Here is a 17,044-nt window from a genome sequence, read left to right on the forward strand (position 1 = left end):
TCAGACCTTGGACACACCTCCCCATACCACCCCTCTAATGGAGACCTTCTGGAGGAGTCGGTCTTCATAATTAATCTCCACAGAGGAGCTCAATAGCCAGAGAAACAAGCAGTACATTGTTTTAGAAAAACTCCGCTATTGAGAAATCTAAAGAACATTTTCCATGTTTTAGGAAAATAAACTCAAATCTCTTCTCCTGGCCCATTAACTAACTCATTTGATTTTTTTTTTTTTTTAGATGAAAAGGCTTTCTCTGGACATTTCCAGCATCCAGTGATGCTCCAAGCCCTGCTGAGTGAACAAGGTGTGCCTGCAGTCACGTACCTGGTGGCTGGGGATCACAACGGTGTCGTCGATCATGGCGCTATCCCTCAGGTAGGAGGCGTGGCTCAGGGTGTGCGACCTGTCGGAACTGAAGGACCGGAGGCTGGCAGGTGAGCAGAGGCCGTGGTCACGCACCCACGGTGGGGCAGGGCGGGGAGGAGGGCATGGCGAGCCGAGCAGAGAGCGAAGAGAGCGTGCAGTTAGCTGCCGGGACCTTCCCGGGGACAGACCACGGTAAAGGGAGGACGTGGGCTCTGTGCCACTGGGCCCCATCACCCTGCGGGAACACACCCTCTGCCTGGCTCTGCCACCCAATGGTAGAGGCCCCAGGGAACCAGGAGTTAGAATCTGACACTCCTAATCTGACTCCTGCTCTCCCCAGAAAGGTTTGAGGCCCGCAACTGGCGCTCACTAGCCGCAGGTACAAGAAATTCACGCAGGAAATAACTTCTAGGGCTGATCTCTAACATCTGAGCCAAATGTTCATCTCCCTGCAACTAGGAAATATTAGGGGACAGTCAGCCCATGGTGAGAACAGGGTGACAGGCAGGTTTCCATGTGCCCTCACCCGTCCTGACCGCGGCGGTGACCCTGAGGGCCGGGGACCCCGGGGGGCAGGAAGGGGGACCAGCCGCATGCAGACTTCCTGAGGAAGCAGCCCCTAGGCTGTGTCCCACACGGCCACGTCAGAGGCCAGCACTACCCCTCGCATGTCCTGTGCTGAGTGCAAAGTCACAGGCGTGCTGGTCACTGTGGCGATGACACAGGCACACAGAAAGCATTTCTAAGCACTGACCAGACCCAGACACGTCAGCCAGCACAAAGCAACTGCCGAGCGAATGACTGGGAGAGGCTGGTTCACACGGGCTCAGGCCTGGACAGCTAAGGCTTCACCTTTTGTGAGATCTGAATGTCAAAGCTCTGAGCTATATGCTCAGATGTGATGAGTGAAAACTGACATTCTCATAGATGAAATTACATTCCTTCCCAGCCCACTTGTACACTTCAGTGAGGTGTATTTTATGCATGTTAGCCCAAGTTTAAAGATCTACATTCAAAACATCAGCCAAAGCCCACAGGGGGACTGAGCCATGGTCCCGCAGTATCTACAGCAGCCAAGGTGTGCATCCCTCCAGCCGGCAGGTGTGGCTGTGAGGTGTGTGGAATTATGAACTAAATGTCAAGCTGGCCCATTTATCAGCAGCAACTGTTCTCATTTTGCAACTATACCTAATTTTGTAAGCCACACACTGTGACCTTTACGAGTGTCAGTTGAGCCAGCCTATTGTCTCTGAGAAACTGTTGCTGGGAGGTAGTGCGTGCAGTGCGGTACGGGGCCTTCTCCCCTGCCCTACTCCAGGCTTTATGCCCCGAGTATTACAGGTGTGACGTGACACAAATCCAAGGAGTGGACTGCCTGACCGGAGCATTTACACCTACACGGACCTGCGTGTTTCTAATAAGATGGAATCTAAGCCTAGTGTGGGAGGTCATTCTCTTATGTTTTCCAGGCTCCTGGTGAAGACAGAGGGTCTAGACCAGCCGTGGGCAAACTACGGCCCGCGGGCCGGATCCGGCTGTTCTATCCGGTTCTCTTGCTCTCCCCTCTGCTCCTTTACTTTGAATTTATATTAGTTCACACAAACACTCCATCCATGCTTTTGTTCCGGCCCTCCGGTCCAGTTTAAGAACCCATTGTGGCCCTCGAGTCAAAAAGTTTGCCCACCCCTTGTCTAGACTCAGCCCAGGGAAGCAGGGGCATCACGGGGTCACTGGGGGTCTGTCCTGGGGGTAGGGCAGCCCCATTTATAGGTGTGCCTTGGATTTCAACAGTGCACTTTCCATAATGGGGTGCAGGGCACTGTGTGACCTTGGCCTGGCCTTGAATTAGGGGATGGGGTTAAATTATGGGGGGAAAGGGTCTTTCATTTCAGCCAATCTTGTCTCCTTTAAGGAATTGAATAATTTTTTTCCCCTGGCTTTAAACTGCAAAGACACTTAAGCTTTGCATTCAACTCTCCTTGCTCTGGTGAGAAGTGGGCCAAGGGAGAGACAACACGGTGGGCAGCCTCCTGAAATGCCAGGGCCGTCCCTGTGCTGTACCAGGCCCCTGAGCTCCACAGGGCTCTGATCTGTTCACCCATCATCTCTCTCCACAGCTTTGGAATGCAAAGACCCAGACAGTGACTTCCACGGTTAAAGGACTAGATTTATGTAGGTGAGAGGGGCCCCAGGTACAGGGCAGAAGCCTGCTCCTCACAGCAGGCAGACCCACAACCACCAGGTAGAACTGGCCCTGACATGCAGCCCTGGGACAGTGGCAACAGGTCAACGGGGATAGGAGAAGACTGCACGGTAAAACACGGGCCTCGATCAGACCCAGTGACGTGGCTGCTGCCATCGTCCAACGTGGACAGAGGCAGCTGGGACTGGGTTCCCCTCCCAAGGACACACCACCACTGGCTGTCTGGCTGTCTATCTTAGCGGTGAGGGATTAAGGGGCTCATTTGGCCCTTAGGATGTGAAGCCACATTCTGCAGTCACCGTGCCCACCTTCCTAACCCAAGGTCAATCTCCCCGCTGGTTTGCACCCCAAGGAACAGAGGGGAGGTGGTGTTATTTTTTTTGTCTTTCCTGAAGCCCCAACAGGAAAGGAAAACGGAGAGAGAAGAAAGGAAAGGAAGAGACGAGGTAACACAACCACGAGGAGAAATTAGGGCATGTAGACAGAGGGGGAACAGTTGGAAGGAGAATGAATCCACTGGAACCATCTGTCTACATGTCTCTACCTGTGAGATTTTATTCTAGCTCACTCTGCATCCTACAGTGCTCATTAGTTACTTAGGCAATGCTTATGGCTTCTAATTGCTCTTTTGTTCTATTTTGTTACAGACATATTGAAGTGAAATAATGTTAAGTATTCCAATAGCAGAGAATTATTCTCTCTGAAGGAAAAAATGACCAGCACAGGAGTCTAGAATAATTCACATCTTTGGCCCAGAAACTCTTCATTTGACCTGAAACATTACAAACAAGTTAAAAATGTTTTGCAAGAGGTGGCCATTTTTTTTGCATTAAGTCAGAGGCCGCACTCTTCACTGGATGAGTTTCCAAGACCATGGAGCCACAGGAGTGGACATTCCCACCTGTGGGTCAGCTAAGATGTGCTGAAGGCTTGTTATGATCTAAAATGCATACTTCACTCTGGTATGCTGCTTTATAGACACACATTAGGTTGTATCCATTAAGTTCACTGAGAACTGTAGTGATGACTAATATTTCTTAGACATTCAGTGCATGGTGTCCTCAAGCCCCACTGAAGAAGCAGACATTGAAAAGTGTGCATGTGTTTGCTCTCACCCAGGGAGAAGCTTCCGTGGCTCACTGCTGGGTAGTGTTTTACACTGAATCTGGGTAGCATTTTCAGTGTGAAGCACTAATAAAATAAAACGGAAGCAAAACCCAGTCAACAACTGTGTTCTTATTCGCCGCACATCAAAATTGTGTATCTACTTTTAGTCTTCTGTGCGCCCACATACATGTTAGGCATCACAACAATTTTTCTATCATCTCCAACTGCACATGGGATAATTAGGTTCCTTGCTGGGAGCCACACTACTGCTTCCCAACCACAGGGGGCGCTGTGTCAGGTGAATTCATGCCAAGCTTGTTCTAGTTTTCATTCTATTAACATATGTACCTTTCAGCCCAAGTAATTACTCAATACATAAAAACCCTAATTAGAGAATACATCCATGATTCCAGAATGGAAGCGCCCCTGTGAACACAGCACACACAAGCATGTCAAGCAGGGAGCAGAGAAATGGATGGGCCGGGAGGGTTATGCCGCCAACTACGGGCACCTACCTGGGCACGGTACTATTGGAGGCACACCAAATAGAGAAACAACGAGAAGGTAAAATGGTTACCGACAAAGGTAACATATTGAATTGTCTAAGCCAGTGGTCGGCAAACTCATTAGTCAACAGAGCCAAATATCAAGAGTACAACGATTGAAATTTCTTTTGAGAGCCGAAAACCGACTTCTGCGCATGGGCCACGAAGTTTCAATCGCACTGTACGTGCGCGCCTGCACGTGGTATTTTGTGGAAGAGCCACACTCAAGGGGCCAAAGAGCCGCATGTGGCTCGCGAGCCGCAGTTTGCCCACCACGGGCTAAGCAAAACAAAGAAAGAAACATACAGGACAACCATGAACAGGAGCCACTGCCTGCAGTTCCATCCGAGACAGCAGGTGGCAGCCTCGTGCTCTGGAAAAGCAACTGGGGCTAAGACCAGACCAGCCCCTCTCCCACCCCATCCTGACCTGCTGATCAGGGTCAGTCTGAGCAGGATCGGCCAGCCTTTGAGCCCTACAGAAAGCATCGCTCTACTTTCCTTCTCAAACTGAGTCCTTCCAGAGAACAAGGGATCCAATCGAGCACTTATTTTTAATAAAAAAGACCAGGCTGAAAAGAAAGACCTCCCAGCTGACAGCAACATGATTATCCATAGACTATTAGGAATGTGCCACAGCCATAAACAACTCACTTTGTTAAAACTTGAAGTCTTTAAAGAATCTCAGAGCTTGATGTCCGCATGTCTCAGTGTGTCACATGGAGCACGGCCCGTCACCAGCCTCCCGAGGGTCCCCTCCGGCAGCCTGACCCAGGACACCCTTTGTCTCAGCCACTGAAGCCCAGGACTCAGTCTCATCTTCCTCTGCTCGCCCACCCTGAAACCTCCACCAGGGCTGGCCAGTCTCCAACTCCCCAACTGTGATCACTGAGCTCAGAGTCGAATCTTCACACCAGCTCGAACCGGCAGCAGCTGCCTGCTGAGTCCTCTGACACCACCCCTGTAGAATGCATCTCCTATCACACATCAGAGGGACCCCGGCATGCAGACGTCACCTCCTCTTTCACGTGCACACTCAGCACCCACTGGGGAACATGGTTCCTCCTCAACCAGGAGCCCTGCCTTGGGTTCTGGTAAGACCTCAAAGCCCTCCCCACCCTCCCTCCCTGCCACCAGGGGCCGCCTGGCACCCCCAGCCTGGCTGGCCTCTCCCACCCTCTGGCTAGGAATTCAGCCATTGGTCGTATCTTAGTCACTTCTTTACCTGCAGCACCCAGGCGAGGCCAGCCCAGGGGGACGCAGGTCACAGGCACCCTGAGCTGTTTTAGAAAATGGGGGGGGGGGGGGGGGGGGCGGGTATGCGCAGCACTGGTGCTCAAGGAAAAAGCCCAAGAAAACTCTCTTTTTATCCATTTAGAAATGACTCCCCTTTGGGGCATCCATTTCCTGGACTCCAAATATGCCAGCCACAGCTTAGAAATGCCAGGGTGACAAGTGCGAACTGAGATGACTGATGCGCAAAAGACATTAATGAGCGCGCTCTAGGGTCGACCACATGCACACCCTAAATTGGCAGCCCTACTTTTGATGGGGAGCCGTGTTCTTACTCAGAAATTAACAACCGCCAAATGTAGGATAGTAGCACCCAAAAAACAGCACTGCTCTGGTATTTCAGAATGTCCGACAAACTGCCCAGATCTGTCTATAAACCAGCTTCTCCAGATGCGGCTCAGAGCGCGTGAGGTGTCCAGGCCCTTCGGGGTTCTGTCCTGCCTCTTCCTCTTCATGTGTCTCTTTTTGATCCTTCCTCCAGACAAGCTTCTGCTCACAGAAATGACGGCACTCCACTGACACCCAGGGGACTCAGAGGGCCCTAAGGCAAAACTGTCCTTTTTACTGGACCTGAGGGTAGTGGCTGGTGACTAAAACCTCTACTTAAAGGGAATGTCTCTGCTCCTTACTAGCTGCTTGAATTACAAAATATTTAATCTCTCCAGGCCTGTTTCCCTTCTTGACGTTGTGAGGAAGCAGAGAACCCGCTAATGCCAAGAGGGGGATTTCCTCCTGAGTGTCAGCACGGAGCCTGCTTTTCTATTATAAAACAAGAGTGTCCTGGCTCCCCGCTGGCCGATGCCCTGTGCAAGCGTGCTGGTACCTGTCGGAGCGCCCGCCCTCCAGGCTGTAGCGCAGGTAACTCAGCCCGTCCAGGAACTGGCTGCTGGGCAGTGAGTCGTCACCCAGCTCCTTTAGGTCCTCGGGCCGCAGGTACTCCCCGCCGTCCCCCGTCATTGTGTCGTCTCCTGGAAGCATGCGGGGGAAGAATTACTTGCTGAGTGTGAGGACAGCATTATATCCCGAAACCCTGCACAGCAGCGGCACGCAGAGCACGTGTGCTGAAGAGCATGAAAACACAGAGAAACCGTATCCGACCTGCATTCCTACTCCTTACCGAGAAGAAATCACCACCTGGTTGTAATTCTTTGTTTAGTGTTTTTCCTCATGTCCCTGTCCTGGCAGCTGATTCATAGCCGATGCTAAGTCAACAAGCTGCAACAGTAACGCGCCCCACTCCCCCACATATACCAACATGGACAGGCACACAGGACATGCCCTGATGTTGCTTGACGTTGTGAACCACAAGGCCCGAGGGGGCAGAGGCTGCTTCAGGATGGTGTCCACTGGGGGCCTCGGGAGGGCAGCTGGTTTGGCCACAGGGGCTTTGTCGGTGTAATCAGGTGAGCACTGAGATGCGATCTGAGCTGAGGAACCACTGAGCATGTCCTTACAGGAGGCCGAGGACAGGCAGACACGGGACAGCAGGGCTCAGGGTGGTCGCTGCAGCCACTGAAGTGGAGTCACAGGCTGGGTCCTCCTCGGAGCCTTGGAGCGCAGGCCCCCGCAGATGCTGGCCCCCAGAGCAGGGACAGGATACATATGAGCCACCAAGTTGGTGCTAGTCTGTTGTGATCCTTTAGGAGGTTCCAGCGAACCTTGTCTGCGTGCAGCTTTGGTGGCAGGTGTGATGGGGGTTCAGGTGAGAAGCGAGTGCGTGAGGGTCAGGGGGGCCCCAGAACAGTGTGTGAGTGAAAGAGGAACACAGGTCCTTTGAGGGTGCTGTGTGGAATAACTGGGCAAGAGTACACGTTCATGCTGGGGAGCGAGGCGGCCACAGGAAGGAAGCCGGGGTCTGAGCGCAGTGATAAGGCCGAGCAGCTCAGACATTTAGGACAGGCCTGCAGACTTCATTTGTCCCACTACCCCCTTCTTGTTAACGTGTAAATCATGACGAGCAGTGCTTTTGTGAGTCAAATAAATTGGGGTCCCTTTCATTTAATTCTGGGAGAAAAAGATTCCAGGATCCATTCTAAGAGTTAGCTTACCTAAACACAGGTGTTGTCTGGTTTGGAAAGAACCTAAGTTGTTTTCAGAAAAACATGTGTGAGTTGGTTAACATGTGGGAAGACTCAGTCTGCTCTATTGATGAAGAAGGGAAGGGGACAGGGAAGGCAGGTCTGTCGTATAGAATACGCTATGCTTTGTGGTCCCTTCACAGGTGGTCTGAAAGTCATCTAAACCTAATCCTAGCTGCCTTAAGAATGATCACATTACTACTAGTCTAATACATTTCACCACATCAAAACATATCTTCACCCAATAATGATTTAGCCTACATTCACTTCAAGCAAACTAACTTAGTTGTTGCTAGCTCAAAGTTAACTTATCAAAGACTTACTGTTTCCCTAAATTTGTATTCTAAGAAGAAATATTAGTTTGGAGAAAATACTCATACAGTGGTCACTACATAATTTAACTATGTTAGTAAGTTTCCATGATAGTTGAAAAATCACTAATAGCAGAAGCAAGTCATGGCTTAACCTTCCAAGTTAGTAAAATCCACACTCAAGTGCACAATCTCACCTGTACCACACAATCATCTCACCCATGTCACACCTTCTCATCTGTCACACCACCTCACCCATATCACACCATCTCACCCGTCTCACACCCCCTCCCCATCTCAAACTATTCTCACCCATCTCACACCCCCTCCCCGTCTCACACCACCTCACCTGTATCACACCATCTCACCTGTCTTACACCCCCTTCCCGTCTCACACTATTCTCACCCGTCTCACACCACCTCATCCATCTCACACCATCTCACTTGTATTACACATGCTGTTTCAAAAGGAACAGGTTAGTGTTAGGCACCCAGATTTAAATATTAAGCATGTTGCTTCTATGCAGTTAAGAAAAATTAAAAGCAAAGAAAAGCTTTCACTCCAACAGTTTCCTCTGAAGGTACCTGAGTCACTAAGTACTTCCCCATCAATAACGCGGTCACCAGACTGTTTAAGAGCTGTTCAAGATATGAATGAAAAAAGTGATCCCACAAAACCCAGTGTGGTGCACACATATGAATGCAGAGGCAGCCAACCAATGATTCTCTCTCATTGTTAATGTTTCTATTTCTCTCTCCTTCTTCTCCCTTTCCCTCTGAAATCAATAAAAATATATTTAAAAAAAACACAAAACAAACAACAAAAACCCCCACATATGCTAACAACTGTACTATCAGGCAGATATTTTAACAGATGGCCCAGTTCCCAGCCTTTCCCCTTCCCAGGCCGGTTACTTACAAGACAAAAAGGATAACACCAGTTGAAAACATACTAATGGAATCCTCCTTCCCCAAATGGCAAAAGTCAATGTATTGAAACAAAGGGGAACACATGACTTTATAGTGAATCTGCTAGCGCCTACACCCACTGCCCGGCTCAGTCCCCGACGATGGCACAGCTTCCTGGCGGGACCAGGACAGATGCCACAGAAGAATGCAGAGAAAGCCTCACCCTCTTCGTCAGAAACGTCAAGCACCTCGGTCATGGTCTCAGGAACATTCAGCTTGTGTTTCTCAGTGATAGTCTGCAAAGAGAAATATCATTAATGCTTGAAAACAAACTCTAAGAGTAGATGCCAGGAGCCAGGGGAGCCAGACTCAGCATCGGCCCAAGGCCTGTCTGTCTGGAAATTCTTTCTCTAGTTTTCTCTCATGAAAACCCATGTCCTCCTGAGGACAAAAGACCACAGGTCCGTGAGGTTGTACCAGAGAAAGCTCACTGCTGTGAGTTCCCACTTGAAAAGCGAATTCGTTCGCAGTGGCACAAATGGCCAATTGTACGGAGCAGGCGGCTCACCATGCTCAGGGCTTCCCTGAACTGAACTAGGTAACAGCTCCAAAAAAGCCTTAAAAAAGAGCAATGGTCCTAACCGGTTTGGCTCAGTGGATAGAGCGTCGGCCTGCGGACTGAAGGGTCCCAGATTCGATTCCAGTCAAGGGCAGGTACCTTGGTTGCAGGCACATCCCCAGTGGGGGGTGTGCAGGAGGCAGCTGATCGATGTCTCTCTCTCATCGATGTTTCTATGAGACATCTCTTTAAAAAACCAATAAAATATATTAAAAAAAAGAAGATCAATGAACGTATGCAATTTATTAAAAACCAAGCCAGGGGAAAAGACATAGTAAACCACGTGAAAGACGTAGATTGGGCAGAAAACATGTCTTCTGGGATCAGAGGGCCCAGAGTGGGGGACCCTGGTCCTCTCTGCATGCCCTGGCCTATGAGTGGCTCCAATTCGAACTTCCCCATTGTTAGCTATGAGGCCTTGCTAGTCCCTTACTTCTGTGTGCCTCAATTTCTTCATCTGTGAATAGTGATAATAACACTACTCACAAGTTACGAAGATTAAACGAAATAATATATACAAGAGCTCTAAGAAGAGTGCCTGGCATATGTTAGTACTCAATAAACATCAGCTGGCATGAACTGTTTTTATTGTAACTCAGTACTAAGTTAATCATACGCTGAAGAGCCTGAGCGTTTGGTCACTCAGGCACCGAGGAAGCATCGAATGGCCACTGTGGGCCAGGAGCTGTTTCAGACACATCAACTGGCATCGTTACAGGAACTTTAAAAAAACGAATCTCTCTAAATGAGAGTAGTCTTCACCAAAAGCCACTGAGACACAGTAAACAGGTTGTGTAGGTCTTTAAGCTTTGCTACATAGATGTTACCAACCTGGAAAAATCATGTGAAAAGTTTAGAAGGTTCTGTTCTCAGTGTACTGTCGCTTTAAGATAATAGAACACGGGGTAAGCAAACGTCACAGATGTGGATGTTACGGAGCGCACATAGCACAGAGTGCAGGAGTGATGCTCCTTGTGCAAGACAGACACTGAGCCTTCTAGGCAATGGACTAGATTCCCAGAAAACGCCTGACTCCACCTTGAAAGCTGTCGCGGGGGGCATGCATCATGGCATCGGCGGCGGCGATCCCATTGGGGAAGAAGTGGAACTTGGAATACTGGCATCTTAACTGCTTTCAAAGAATTCCCCAATATTTAAACGACAACACAATGCCATTTCATGGTGGTGGCTTATTCCGTTCTTTAGGCTCTACCTATCAATGGTTATACACAGCATAAAAGAGGGTGGATCACTTTAAAATTATGCAAATAACACGTAGAGTTGACAGCTGATCCATAGTGGCCACCTGGGTCCCATCTCACGGTTCTACCAGCCACCTCAGGAGACTGCCTCCTGCTCCGCTGCCAGACACAGGGGTCCCTGGTCCCGATGCCCCTTCCTGCACACAGTGACCCACCTGGGAGCGAGCTGTCCCTGCCCCTCGGCGTCTCGTGGAACAAAGGTTAGAGAAACAGCCAGGATTCCAAACGCCTCCGAAACTTGTGCAGCCGCCACTCTTCCTTCACAAGCGGCTGCCTGACGCCTCTCCCTGCACAAGGGCTTTGGGTAAAGACCTCGGAGGAAAGCAGCTCAGAAACCCACGTGGCTGCTCCAGGGCACGTCCTATGAATCCAACGCGTGATGTGTGTAGTCGGCTGTGCAGCTGTCGTTCAAATATTCCATTTAAGAGGTGACAGCGTAAAATTTAATTTTGTTTATTTTACGTAATTATTAAATTGTCTTGTGCTATTTGCCTGTCACAGTGAGTGGTTCTGTTATTTTAGTGAGTCTGGACTTTAGGAAATGATACTGAATATGATGCTTCCATGAACATAAACAAAGGGGCCAGGTAAGAGGGTTTTTCTTAAATTGAAAATTAGGTGAAAAACTTTCTTTCACAAAATTCTTGCTAAGCTACTTTTAGCAAAGCCAAGCTCTGTTATGCCGGAGGGTTAAGAGCATGGACTTTGGAATCTGAAAAACTCAACTTGAACCCTAGATGTACCCCTGCAATTCCTGAGCTTTGTTATGTGTTAGCATCATCAATGACACTGCTGTGCTATGCGGAGTAGGAAGTGAAAATCTCTTCCGCAAGAGCAGATGTGCAAGACTCGCGTAGCAGAAAGGAGTAAGTTCATTTTTCAATTCTTAACCCCAGATTCCATTTCAGAAAACAATATAACTCGCAACCATGAGAGAAGAACTAACTGTGAGAGGCAGAAGTAAAGGCAGGCACATTAGACCAGCAGTCGCCAACCTTTCGGGCCTCAAGGACCATCAGTGGTCCGCAGACCACTGGTTGGCAACCGATGCATTAGACCACATAGCCAGGGAGAGACTTCCCCGCTGACCCTTGCTGACCCCCGCTGGTGCAGGCCTTGGCTTCTTACTGGAGCGCATGCCAGGGACCTTGTATTTGTCAGCTGGCTTCTCACCTGGAGGGTCCAGTGGTTTTGCTGCGGCAGCGCTCAGCTTGGCAGTGTGAGAACAGCAGTTACAGAGGAGAAACACAGCCCACAGAGTTCTGAGGCCTGGATGCCCCAGAGCTGGGGGTGGGGACTGGCTGTGTCTCTGGCTCACAGGGTGCTGAGCCCCCCCGAGTTAGGTGTGGGGAATGGCAGTCTGTCTGGCTCACTGGGGATCTGAGAACCCCCGAGCTGGGTATGGGGACCTGGCTGTCTATCGGTTCACAGGGGATCCGAGTGCCACCAGAGCTAGGGGTGGGGACTGGCTGTGTGTCTGGCTCACAGGGTGTCTGAGAGCCTGTGTGGCCAGTGTTTTGAAAGCTGACTGCCCTCGCGATAAACGTGGCCTGTGTAGTTTGGGTCCCTCACTCTAAGTGACATGTAGAGCCTGCCATCTCTGACAGTGGACACGTCCGACCCACAGTTTTGTTGAGCTAAAGAAGAATTTTTTCTTACAGAACCGATGTGCCACCCTTCAGGCCACCACCTGGAGCTGCTGCTGGGGGAGGTGATGTTTTCACTGCTGACCACTCCTCAGCACTGGTTTCTACCCAGAAACCCTTCAGGTGGATTAATGAGGTGAATGGAAGAGGAAAAAAAACACAAGATACAAAAAGGATGCAAGCGCCGCCCTCCCCCCCGCCGCCACCCCGCAGTGGGAACCTGATAAAGATGCACACACATGACCCAAGTGCACAGAAAAGGAGTTTTAAGAACGACGTGCTTGGCCACCTGTGATGAACATGTTGCTTCAAAGATGCCAAATAGGACAAAAATCTCCCTACTACGGAGGGAGACTCTCCTGGTCTAAGAAACCATAGAGCAAGAGAAAGCCACTAAGATTCAACCTCTCAGAGTGACTTGGGGCTAGTGTGAGCAGAAACGGGCCTGTGTTTCTCCTACATAATCTCTTGAAGAAGCTTCACTTTGAATGTCTAAAATCAGCCCGGCCGGGTAGCTCAGTTAGTTGGAGCATCCTCCAGTATACCAAAAGGTTGTGGGTTCGATTCCCAGGCAGGGCATATAGGTTGCAGGTTTCTCCCTGGTCAGGGTGTATACTAGTATGGGAAGCAACTGATCGGTGTCTCTCTCTCACATCCATAATTCCCTCCTTCCCTCCCTCTCTCTCTCCCTCTCTCTCTCCCTCTCTCTTCCCCTTTCTCTAAAATCAATAAAAACATATCCTCAGGTGAGGATTAAAAAAATCTTTAAAAATACTGTGGCACACAGGCCACAGGCTTTAAAACTGCCCGAGAAAACAAGTGGCACGACCCTCTGCGTCTGCACACATCGCCTTGGGTCCAGGAATAAATCATACTTCCCCCACGTAGGACGGGGTCCCAGCAGCTGTGCTCACCCACTGCTATGTGTCACGGGGCTGCTGCCGCCCCGGGAACACACTCCTTCCTTCCACCTCCCACCTGACCCATTGTCTAAGCCTGGGCTGTTGTTGGAACCTCCTTCAGTGAACGTAATGGCCAAGGTTTGACCGTACCCTCCCTACCGCAGGGCCCAGTGCTCTACTGTCTACTTGTCCACTTTCCAAATAAGCCACTGAGCTGTTGTCTGCAGCTTCAGAAAAGTCACCAACAAATCGATGCAAAGAGAACAGCCCTGGGAGGCACCCCAGCTCTGCTCCGCAGGCCCAGGCCCCAGGACCCTCGCCCCGCTCTGCGTCCCCCCAGCCCTGTGGGCAGAGGCCATGCATCCTGCCCTCAGAGTCAATGAGGAACGGTGAGCATTTTACATAGCTACTCTGTTTCCCTACACACAGACCGTTTCCCTACTAACTCTTTTTGAATGAAACATAATCAAAGACTGAGAGGAAGTGGAGAAGAATGGTTCTCCTGGGGAACCTTCAGACCAGCCGTGAGCCCTGCAGGGATCAGGGCCTTCCTGGGGCTGCGTCCCCTCTGCTCAGAAAAGAAGTTTGCCGGGACTGTCCTGCCCCTCGGCTGGCAGCTGGGGTCATACCCAACCTCAGCACGAGGGCAGAGGAGCAGGAAAAAACAACTAGACCCTGTAAACTCACACTCACACTCACACACTTCACATGGGTGTGCAAGACTGAGGAGCTCTGGCCGCTGCCGTGAGTGCACTCACATGTGTGGCCCTCAGTGTGCTGCACAGATTCACCTTCAGAAGTTGAGACCGCGGCACAGGATGTGGGGTGAGGGGAGAGTGCGCGATGGGAAAGCCGAGCTCAAGCAGAAGCCGTGGGCCCCTTACTCACTGTCGTGGTGGTGGTGACCTCCTCCGTCACAACCTTCAGGGTGTCGACCACTGAGATGTAGCCCAGCCGCTTAGCGATGGCCAGGGCCGTGTTGCCATTCTGTGGGGAGGGGGGGCAGGGGGGAGAGAGAGGATGGAGCCAGTGAGCTCACCGCCCCAGGAGCCAGCGCCTCCTCCAAGGCCAGGCCAGGCCCAGGCGCAGCTGAGGAAATCATTCGTTTTCACCATCACATCTGAATGTGTCTTGCTAACTTCTCCAGCCTGGAGAGCAGGTCACCATGGAAACACAACAAGCTGCATCTGCCCCTCCTCCTAATGAGAAGCACTTGCGGCTTTAACCCCTGCGTGGTCAGCTCTGGGGGCTGGATGGTGCTGGGAAAGGGAGGCCTCCAGACCCAGCCCGGCTGAGGGCCTGCCTCCCCAAGGGCAGGCCACTTCCCAGAGGGCAGGCCGCCTCTGGTCACAGTCCGCGCTCCCAGTGCGCAGACACCAGCAAGCAGCAGGCTCCTTTGCAGGCCTGGGGAGCCAAGGTGAATCATACCACCTAGTTTATATCTCAATGGCCCCTTGCCCCAGGAGCCTGTCTAAGCCAGAGGAAGTGGTGGGCCCAGCACTCCAGCCCCCAAGGGGAGTCCGCTGTACTGGGGCCTGAGGGTGGAGGCCCATCTCAGGAGGGGTGGGGACTGTGGCACCCTGTTCTGCTCAGCCTGAGCACGGCTGGGGCAGGTGACACACGGACGCTGTCCTACTTCAGACACCTCGTGAGGAGGCAGGGTCTTTGGAAAAGACAGCGATGCTGGGAACAGAGGCAGCAGGAGAAGAGGAGCCCAAACAGGAGGTGGAGGGACTCACGAAGGAGCCACAGGCTGAGCCTCCAGGCTGCGCAGGGCTGTGAGGAGGGACACTGGACGGCACCCATTCACAGGTCCCCAGGAGTTGGAGGTGACTCAGTGGCACTAACAGAGGGTCCCCTCCCCCCACCCCTGGCGTTGGCCGTGGCAGAGGGACAGGGGTGCGGAGGGCCTTACCGTGGTGGTGGCATCAGGCCGTGCTCCGTGCTGCAGCAGCACATTGATGATGTGTGTGTGGCCCTGCTGTGCGGCCTGGTGCAGGGGTGTGTAGCCACTCTGTGGGGCGGGGACCGAGGCGGGAGGAGGAGGAGAAGCCGGTTAGCCTGCGTTCAAGGCATCTTACTTATGACAATGCTGTGTATGGGGGCGACTGCCCCAGGAGCCCGCTCTCAGCAGCACACACGCCCGCACACCTTCTGCCCGTAAATAAAGGGAAACAGGCGACTCAGCGTCTCTGACACTATTCCGAGCCGTGAGCATGGAAACGCGAGCCCAGGGCCACGCCACGGGGAGAGCAGCAGCGGTGGCATCTGCCCCAGGAGAAAGGACTAGAAGACGTCTGAGAGCTGCGAGCATCACAGCCACTGTGCCCTGCCCGGCGCGGCTTTCCCATCAGGTAACTCAGGGCTCACTTTATGGACCTCAGTCTGGAAGTTCCTTCCCCTGAGGGGGTGGGGGAGCACATGGGAGGCCCACTTTGATCCATGGTCTTTACATTTAGGTTCTGTCCCCACCTGCCCTGGGCTCACCTCCAAGAAAGTGAGGAGGAGCGTGAGGTGAGCAGGGGTTGCCTGGACGTGCTGGTGCAGGGACACGGGCGGAGTAAAGGGACAGTCCCTGTGTCAGGGGAGATACAACTGGGAACAACGGGGGGAAGTAATTTCTTCACGGTCACGCTGCAGCCAGACCCCATGGAGAAGGTCAGGCCACCAGTGTCCGCGCTACCCTTATCCACTGGCATCACCTGACAAAAGCTTCCGCATCTGTCAGACCCACCCGTGCGGGCTCTGTGTGCTGTGCAGCCATCACACCATGAACCTGTCAGAGTATCCGTCCCTGCAATATTGTGTCACAGCTGCTTCACGACCAGCACATAACACACTTCTCCATCCACATGAGTGTCTACTGTGCACACAGGACGCCAGGTCCCCCCTGCTGTCCCTGCACATCCCCCATCAGTGTGGCCTTCCGTCTGGGGGCTGTGTCCACGCCTGTGACACACGGTCTGAGCGTGGCCATGGCCGTGCATCCCTAGAATGACCCAGGAACCAGGGAAACTTAATGGTCACAGAGACACTGCTCTCAAATCACATCACCTGTGGACTCGTGAGGAGCCTAGAAGAAGTGAGTTTTTCTAAATAACCCTCCTTTCCACCGTGTTTACAAATGTTGTGCCCACGGAGCCCCGTCACCTGGCCAGGCCCAGCAGCACTTGCTGACACACCTGGGCTGCACAGGAGACCCCGTGCTCCCCAGATGACGACGCTACAGTCATGCTCTTGCCCTCGGTAGCTCCCATTTACTGCAGGACACGGTCTAATGTGGACACTGTGGCCAGAAAAACATCCCCTGGAGGTGGTTTCCAGGGACTCGGGAGCAGCTCACAGGCTTTGCAGACCATTTGGCTGAAGATCCACCCACCACCTTAGGCCCATCCTGCTGGGAGCCCCTGACCCAGCACTTCTCCTCACAACCAGCACCCCTGACCCCCCACCACCCAGTTACAAATGAAAACGCCAAAACTTCGAATTTTGTGAAGAATCAGATATGCCGTCCATGGCATTTTTCTTTCGTTTCTCTGAAGTGACAGGAAAATGCTAGCAAACACTGTCTTTCTTGCTCAGAGACTTTGACCTTAAGAGTCTAATTCACAAAGAAAACGCCCTTACACCAAGCATGTCAAACTTGCAGGCCGCATGCCTCATTTATTTGGCCCATGTTAGTCTTTGAGTTTGACATGCTTGCCTTACACACTGACTTCTCAACTCTCTTTGCAAATTATCGTATAATTAATCCAACCTGTTTGCTTCAAGCTGATGTTACAGGGTTCAATTCTAAGTGACTAA

At 51.7% G+C, this 17,044-nt stretch overlaps 1 protein-coding gene across 43 annotated transcripts in view; it reads right to left on the reverse strand.

Moving 5' to 3' along the window:
• The window catches only part of ANK2 (ankyrin 2), a 376,998-nt gene that overhangs the window by 64,957 nt on the left and 294,997 nt on the right, over positions 1-17,044 (reverse strand). For 38 of the 43 annotated variants that reach the window (XM_080676468.1, XM_080676469.1, XM_080676460.1 and 35 more), the window contains 5 exons: positions 15,156-15,254; positions 14,129-14,227; positions 9,035-9,107; positions 6,337-6,481; positions 325-427 (listed from right to left, as the gene is read on the reverse strand). In XM_080676468.1, coding sequence (XP_080532594.1) covers positions 325-427; positions 6,337-6,481; positions 9,035-9,107; positions 14,129-14,227; positions 15,156-15,254 — 519 coding nt within the window. Of the gene's footprint in view, positions 1-324; positions 428-4,191; positions 4,204-6,336; positions 6,482-9,034; positions 9,108-14,128; positions 14,228-15,155; positions 15,255-17,044 lie in introns of all 43 variants that reach the window. The other 5 variants (XM_080676450.1, XM_080676467.1, XM_080676475.1 and 2 more) reach the window with 2 other exon arrangements.

The sequence above is a fragment of the Plecotus auritus genome (assembly GCF_963455305.1).
Source record: "Plecotus auritus genome assembly, chromosome: 6".
NCBI lineage: Eukaryota > Metazoa > Chordata > Mammalia > Chiroptera > Vespertilionidae > Plecotus > Plecotus auritus.